Raw genomic sequence first — 8,314 nt, forward strand, 5'->3', positions numbered from 1 at the left:
AAAGGTGTTTCTGACACTTTGGGAGTCGTATGTTGTGATGAAGCCGCTGCAACCAGATCCATCTGTTAAAACCTTCAGTCCATGTTAGATTCTGTACGCTGTGTTCATGTCAGAAACCTTCACTGTGATTCCATACTGTGGAGCATGGACACACAGCATGCCTTCCTTATTTAGCTTTCATGTAAACACTTTGAATTCAGAATGAATCGATACGGATCATGTGACCGCAGCCTGTCGGCTGTCTGGACTCATCTGCTGCTCCAGATCTGGATCAGACCATCAGAGCTCCTGAGTCTGCAGGTCTGTCAGTCTGCAGGTCTGTCAGTCTGTAGGTCTGTCAGTTGCTGTAGAGCTCCTGTGAAGAAGCTGCTGTCCTCTTCCTCTTCCTCTTCCTCTTCCTCCATGTCGCCGCTTGGCTTCACAGTTTTGCACTGCAGAGTGTTTGTTGCTCCCTCTGCTGGTCAAACTGAGTGACGGGAGGAGGTGGAGGAGGAGGAGGAGGAGGTGGAGGAGGAGCTGGTGATGGAGGAGGACGAGGTGAAGGTGAAGGAGGAGGAGAAGGAGGTGGAGGAGGAGGAGCTGGTGATGGAGGAGGTGGAGGAGGACAGAGGCAGATCACATCGATGCACGTTGTCATGATTTTACATCTCGTCCCATCCCTATATTCTAATAATGTTAACATTAATAACTACTTAATATTGTAATGATACTAACTTTAATAGTTAATATTAAAATAATGTTAACATTAATAAGTAGTTAATATTCTGATGTCAACATACATACAGTTAATATTCTAATGACATTAAATAGATACGTAATATTCTACTAATGTTGCCATGAGCAGAGAAACTACATGGTGAAGGTTCTGGTTCCTGGTTCTCCAGCAGACTGAAGGTTCTGTTGTGTTCTTTGTTCTGTTGTGGTTCTCCAGCAGACTGAAGGTTCTGTTGTGTTCTTTGTTCTGTTGTGGTTCTCCAGCAGACTGCAGAGTGGACGGAGGATGAGCTCAGCCTGCTCAGCAGGTTGATGGTTAAATTCCCAGGAGGAACACCGGGCCGCTGGGAGAAGATCGCCCACGAGCTGGGAAGATCTGTGAGCGAGGTCAGGTTCTGTTCTGTTCTGTTCTATTCTGTTCTGTTCTGTGCTGTCTGTTCTGTCTGTTCTGTCTGTTCTGTTCTGTTCTGTCTGTTCTGTTCTGTCTGTTCTGTCTGTTCTATTCTGTCTGTTCTGTTCTGTCTGTTCTGTCTGTTCTGTTCTGTTCTGTCTGTTCTATTCTGTCTGTTCTGTTCTGTCTGTTCTGTCTGTTCTGTTCTGTCTGTTCTGTCTGTTCTATTCTGTCTGTTCTGTTCTGTCTGTTCTGTCTGTTCTGTTCTGTTCTGTCTGTTCTGTTCTGTCTGTTCTGTCTGTTCTGTTCTGTTCTGTTCTGTCTGTTCTATTCTGTCTGTTCTGTTCTGTCTGTTCTGTCTGTTCTGTTCTGTCTGTTCTGTCTGTTCTATTCTGTCTGTTCTGTTCTGTCTGTTCTGTGCTGTCTGTTCTGTCTGTTCTGTTCTGTTCTGTCTGTTCTGTTCTGTCTGTTCTGTCTGTTCTGTTCTGTTCTGTTCTGTCTGTTCTGTTCTGTCTGTTCTGTCTGTTCTGTTCTGTTCTATTCTGTCTGTTCTGTTCTGTCTGTTCTGTCTGTTCTGTTCTGTTCTGTTCTGTCTGTTCTATTCTGTCTGTTCTGTTCTGTTCTGTCTGTTCTGTCTGTTCTGTTCTGTTCTGTTTTGTTCTCCCTCTTCTCTCTCTTTTTTTTTTTTTTTCACCTTTATTTATTCAGGGAGAGTTTCACTCTCTTTTTCAGGATCGTCCTGATCACATTCACACCTGAAGCTGGAACAACACAGTCTGACCTGCTGCCACTGAGCAGCTCCACTGAGCGGGTGGGGTTAAGAGCCGCTGAGCGGGTGGGGTTAAGAGCCGCTGAGCGGGTGGGGTTAAGGGCCACTGAGCGGGTGGGGTTAAGAGCCACTGAGCGGGTGGGGTTAAGAGCCGCTGAGCGGGTGGGGTTAAGAGCCACTGAGCGGGTGGGGTTAAGAGCCGCTGAGCGGGTGGGGTTAAGAGCCACTGAGCGGGTGGGGTTAAGGGCCACTGAGCGGGTGGGGTTAAGGGCCACTGAGCGGGTGGGGTTAAGGGCCACTGAGCGGGTGGGGTTAAGAGCCGCTGAGCGGGTGGGGTTAAGAGCCGCTGAGCGGGTGGGGTTAAGAGCCGCTGAGCGGGTGGGGTTAAGAGCCGCTGAGCGGGTGGGGTTAAGAGCCACTGAGCGGGTGGGGTTAAGGGCCACTGAGCGGGTGGGGTTAAGGGCCACTGAGCGGGTGGGGTTAAGAGCCACTGAGCGGGTGGGGTTAAGGGCCACTGAGCGGGTGGGGTTAAGGGCCACAATGTCATGGGCTCCTCATGGGCTCCTCATGGTGTCCTCATGGTGTCATGGGCTCCTCATGGGCTCCTCATGATGTCATGGGCTCCTCATGGTGTCCTCATGGTGTCATGGGCTCCTCATGGGCTCCTCATGGTGTCATGGGCTCCTCATGGTGTCCTCATGGTGTCATGGGCTCCTCATGGTGTCATGGGCTCCTCATGGGCTCCTGATGGTGTCATGGGCTCCTCATGGGCTCCTCATGGTGTCATGGGCTCCTCATGGTGTCATGGGCTCCTCATGGGCTCCTCATGGGCTCCTCATGATGTCATGGGCTCCTCATGGTGTCATGGGCTCCTCATGGTGTCCTCATGGTGTCATGGGCTCCTCATGGTGTCCTCATGGTGTCATGGGCTCCTCATGGGCTCCTCATGGTGTCATGGGCTCCTCATGGGCTCCTCATGGTGTCATGGGCTCCTCATGATGTCATGGGCTCCTCTAAATCCAGACTTACTTTCCTGTTGTTCAGGTCTCCTGGATGTGGGTCATGAAGCCTCTTGTTTTTATTCAGTGATTCTGTTGAAGTGTCTTATGGAGCAGCAGCTTGGAGCTCGTTTTCTCCTGTAGGTTTCTCCTGTAGGTTTCTCCTGTAGGTTTCTCCTGTAGGTTTCTCCTGTAGGTTTATCTCCCTCCTTTAATCCTTTTAAAAGAAAAATAAAAGAAGTTACTTGTTCCCAAGAATGTGCAACGCATCGGTACTTTTTAAACATTTTTAAACAGGACAGATCAATATATATTAAGATCGGGCAAATACCTGAAGTTTATCGATAGTAAAACCTGATGTGGAGGAACAGCATCGTACCTGCAGATCTGACACCAGATCGGGTTCGGGTTCGGGTTCGGGTTCGGGTTCGGGAGACGGCTTATGGTGTGAAATAAACATTCAACTGACGGGCAGCAGCTCTGGTTCCAAACCTGTGACCTCTGTCTTGTGTTGTGATTAAAACATTAGAGTGGAGCAGCCCAAGACTCCTGTGCAGTAATCAGCTGTCAGGTGGAAGATTCTCTGGGCAGAGAAGTTACTAACCTCACTCACACGGATTTAAACTCATCTGTGAACTAAATCTGAGAGAAAAAAGCCTTTTGTGTGCATAGAAAAAATCTTTGATCTTTTATTTCAACTCATGAAAAATGGGAGAAAAAACAAAAGAGTTTTTGTTCAGTGTAGACTGTCTGAATGTTTATGATATAAAACTTAAAAATGCAATAAAATATAAATCATAAAAAACACCTGAGATAGAAACTGAAGCACAGAAGAGTCAGTGAGACTGAAGGAGATGTGACCTTAGATCCTCTGACACTAAACTGGTTCCTGTTTCTAATGTTTTCTATTGTGTTCTAACTAATGTTTTTAGTGTGTTCTAATGTTTTCTATTGTGTTCTAATGTTTTCTATTGTGTTCTAACTAATGTTTTCTAGTGTGTTCTAATGTTTTCTATTGTGTTCTAACTAATGTTTTTAGTGTGTTCTAATGTTTTCTATTGTGTTCTAATGTTTTCTATTGTGTTCTAACTAATGTTTTCTAGTGTGTTCTAATGTTTTCTATTGTGTTCTAACTAATGTTTTTAGTGTGTTCTAATGTTTTCTATTGTGTTCTAATGTTTTCTATTGTGTTCTAACTAATGTTTTCTAGTGTGTTCTAATGTTTTCTATTGTGTTCTAACTAATGTTTTCTAGTGTGTTCTAATGTTTTCTATTGTGTTCTAATGTTTTCTATTGTGTTCTAATGTTTTCTAGTGTGTTCTAATGTTTTCTATTGTGTTCTAATGTTTTCTAGTGTGTTCTAATGTTTTCTAGTGTGTTCTAATCTTTTCTATTGTGTTCTAATGTTTTCTATTGTGTTCTAACTAATGTTTTCTAGTGTGTTCTAATGTTTTCTATTGTGTTCTAACTAATGTTTTCTAGTGTGTTCTAATGTTTTCTAGTGTGTTCTAATCTTTTCTATTGTGTTCTAATGTTTTCTATTGTGTTCTAATGTTTTCTAGTGTGTTCTAATGTTTTCTATTGTGTTCTAATGTTTTCTATTGTGTTCTAATGTTTTCTAGTGTGTTCTAATGTTTTCTATTGTGTTCTAATGTTTTCTATTGTGTTCTAATGTTTTCTAGTGTGTTCTAATGTTTTCTATTGTGTTCTAATGTTTTCTAGTGTGTTCTAATGTTTTCTAGTGTGTTCTAATCTTTTCTATTGTGTTCTAATGTTTTCTATTGTGTTCTAATGTTTTCTATTGTGTTCTAATGTTTTCTATTGTGTTCTAATGTTTTCTAGTGTGTTCTAATCTTTTCTATTGTGTTCTAATGTTTTCTGTTTGCAGGTGACGACGAAAGTGAAACAAGTTAAAGAGAGTGTGAGCAACGCTTCAGGTAAAGATCAAGATCACTGCTTTATTCTACTGTTCCACTGTATGGTTCTACTGTAACTGAGGTTCTACTGTAGCTGAGGTTCTACTGTGACTGAGGTTCTACTGTGACTGAGGTTCTACTGTGACTGAGGTTCTACTGTAACTGAGAGGTTCTACTGTGTCTGAGGTTCTACTGTGTCTGAGGTTCTACTGTGACTGAGGTTCTACTGTGACTGAGGTTCTACTGTAACTGAGGTTCTACTGTGTCTGAGGTTCTACTGTGTCTGAGGTTCTACTGTGACTGAGGTTCTACTGTGACTGAGGTTCTACTGTGACTGAGGTTCTACTGTGTCTGAGGTTCTACTGTGTCTGAGGTTCTACTGTGACTGAGGTTCTACTGTGTCTGAGGTTCTACTGTGTGTTCCAGGCCTGGTGAAGCTGGCGGAGCTGAAGGGAAGTTCTCCTCCTTCCAGATCTCCTTCTGTTCCTGACAGTCTGATGACTCAGAGGGAGGGGGGGGGTCGGGGGGAGGAGGAGGAGGAGGAGGAGGAGGAGGAAGGAGCGGCGGGCGTCAGGAGGAGGAACAGGAAGGCGGGGGAGGGAGGGGAGGCCAGGGTCAAAGGTCGCAGGCAGAGGGACTTCGACCCGGCGGAGGAGGAGGAGCCGAGCGTCTGGACCCAGAACCAACAGAAGCTGCTGGAAGTGGCTCTGCAGCAGAACCCCAGAGGGACCACCGAGCGCTGGGACCGCATCGCTAAGGGGGTTCCTGGGAGAACCAAGGTGAGCTGTCTGTCTGTCTGCCTGCCTGTCTGTCTGTCTGCCTGCCTCTGTCTGTCTGTCTGTCTGTCTGTCTGTCTGTCTGTCTGTCTGTCTGCCTGTCTGTCTGACACCTGATGTAACTCGTATTATTATTATTAACAGAATCTGATCTGTTAATCTCTCTCTCTCTCTCCGTCTCTCTGTCTGTCTGTCTCTCTCTCTCTCTCTCTCTCTCTCTCTCCCCCCCCCCCCCCCCCTCTCAGGAGGAGTGTATGATCCGCTACAAGCTGCTGGCTGAGCTCGTGCAGAAGAGGAAACAGGCCAAGAGCTGAGTGTGTGTTGGAGCGTCAGCTGTGTGTCTGTGTGTGTGTGTGTGTGTGTGTGTGTGTGTTGGAGCGTCAGCTGTGTGTGTGTGTGTGTGTGTGTGTGTGTTGGAGCGTCACACACTCCATGAGAGAATCACTTTGTTTTTTAACTTCCTGTCTCGTACCAGCTGTAAAATCAGTGCATTTTTATAACGATACATTAAAATAAGACATGAGGAATATAAAAGGAAGAGAAGAAGACGGTGGAGGAGGAGGACAAGCCAACCTGACCTCTGACCCCTGACCTGACCTCTGACCCCTGACCTGACCTCTGACCTGACCTAGGGCTGGGCGATATGGCTGAAATCAATATCATGATAATCATAAGGATTTTTCTCGATATCAATATATATCACGATATGGTTCATGATGCAAAATCACGTTAAATAATCAAATGAATGTTCATCTCATTGAACTGAGTGGTGATGTCAGGTGTGATGTCAAACAAAACAAATATTCAAATAATATTCCTACCAAACCTCATTTTATGAGTTTTTAAGTAAACTTTGCTTGATCATCAGTTCAGACAGAAGAAATGTGTCAAGATATTAAAATATCTTCATATCATCATGATATGATTCCACTGAAAGACGATAAACGATAATATTGAGTTATCGCCCAGCCCTGACCTGACCTCTGACCTGACCTCTGACCCCTGACCTGAACCCTTGACCTCTGACCTGAACCCTTGACCTCTGACCTGACCCCTGACCCCTTGACCTCTGACCTGACACCTGACCTCTGACCTGACCCCTTGACCCCTGACCTGACCCCTGACCCCTGACCCCTTGACCTCTGACCTGACCCCTGACCTCTGACCTGACCCCTGACCTGAACCCTTGACCTCTGACCTGACCCCTGACCTCTGACCTGACCCCTGACCCCTTGACCCCTGACCTGACCCCTGACCCCTGACCTCTGACCTCTGACCTGACCTGGGGAAGCAGCTTCCTGTGCCTTAGCTCCCTGCATGCTGTCCAATCATGTCTTCTGTTACAATGATCAATAAAAACTTTTATTTATTTCCTTGATTGTGTCTGAGTCTCATCAGCTCACTTCCTAATAAATGACCTGACTGTTGAATTGTGGGATTGGACAGCGGCTCGTCACACTTCCTGATGCTGATCATAACAAAATGACATTTATTTCATTTAAGGATTCACCTTCATCACGTCATCTCTGTCTCCTAGGAAACGAGTCTTCTTCACTTCCTGATCACCAACATCACATCAGATTAATTTAAAGTTCCCAGGATGTTGTCCCTCTCCTCTGTGGTGATAAAGGAGTTGGATGGTCTATCTAAACATGGAGAAAGTATCAAAACTAAATCCACACAATCCATATTAGTGCAGCGAGCCTCTAAACGAGCCGTTTGGACTTCCGTAACTTTGTGATGTCACAAAGGTTCGCTCATTATCATTTCTGTAAGAAATAACAGACTAACAAAGAGTTTTTTTCAAAGCGGTTGAGCGGTTGTCGTTGTTTATTACCGGAGAGTTTTCCCTACCTGTAGCCGCCGGGCCGCGGAGTCTCACGTTTCACTCTGGAAACGGTTAGCCAATAGGAACGGAGGGGTCGTTAATATTAATGAGCCTTAAAGACACGGAGACAGAAACGGCCTGTTCTTGGTAAGGCTCAGAGAGATGCTGGAAAATGAACGTGGAGAAATGGATTGAGAGTGTTTTTGGTTCATGACACCACACACACACACACACACACACACACACACACACACACACACACACACACACACACACACACACACACACACACACACACAGCTTTGACTGGACAGAAAGACACTAAATAAAACTCTGGAGGATCTGGAGCTTTAACCTTATTAGATAGATAGATATTAGATAGATAGATATTAGATAGATAGGTTCTTTATTGTCCTCTTAGAGGAAAATTGTTCCCACATACAAAAATTGAAAACAACATCCAGCAAATACAGAGACGGGGGGGGGGGGGTGTTGATGGGCTGTGACAGAGTTATTGTCCTTAAGGAGTGCAAGTATGGCTGTGATGGGGGAGGGGCTGAGAGTCTCTGGTGTAAAGGGTCTAGAAAGGACAGAAAGGGGCTCAGAACAGACTTGGGGCTCCGGTGTTGAGCCCATCCTGAAGAAACTGAACCCAGCGGATGAGGAGAGGGGGGACAGAGAGATGCTGTTGGATGGTATTAAAGGCAGAGCTGAAGTCCATGAAGAGAACCAGGGCCAGGAGAGTCCAGGTGCTGTAGGGAGTGGAGGAGACATGACACCTCACCTGTATGCAAACTGGTGAGGCTCCAGGTGTGGACTGACAGCAGGTTCAGGTTTATCAAAACATTTCATATTTATGGAAGTGAGCGCTGCTGGTCTGAAGTGGTTTAGTTCAGTGGGGGGGGGGGGGGGGGGGTTTGGG

The 8,314-nt window shown here is 45.7% G+C and overlaps 1 protein-coding gene across 1 annotated transcript in view; it reads left to right on the top strand.

Annotated features, from left to right (window-relative positions):
- Positions 1-6,749, top strand: part of LOC139656901 (dnaJ homolog subfamily C member 1-like) — a 10,056-nt gene extending 3,307 nt beyond the window's left edge. The window contains exons 4-7 of the mRNA XM_071534541.1: positions 979-1,101; positions 4,761-4,809; positions 5,215-5,567; positions 5,810-6,749. Coding sequence (XP_071390642.1) covers positions 979-1,101; positions 4,761-4,809; positions 5,215-5,567; positions 5,810-5,878 — 594 coding nt within the window. The 3' untranslated portion in view covers positions 5,879-6,749. The remainder of the gene's footprint in view (positions 1-978; positions 1,102-4,760; positions 4,810-5,214; positions 5,568-5,809) is intronic.
- Positions 6,750-8,314: the final 1,565 nt, after the last annotated feature.

This window comes from Centroberyx affinis, unplaced genomic scaffold, assembly GCF_046629955.1.
Source record: "Centroberyx affinis isolate AG114_WGS23_722 - 3 ecotype Tasmania unplaced genomic scaffold, CSIRO-AGI_Caff_v1 ptg002574l_1, whole genome shotgun sequence".
NCBI lineage: Eukaryota > Metazoa > Chordata > Actinopteri > Beryciformes > Berycidae > Centroberyx > Centroberyx affinis.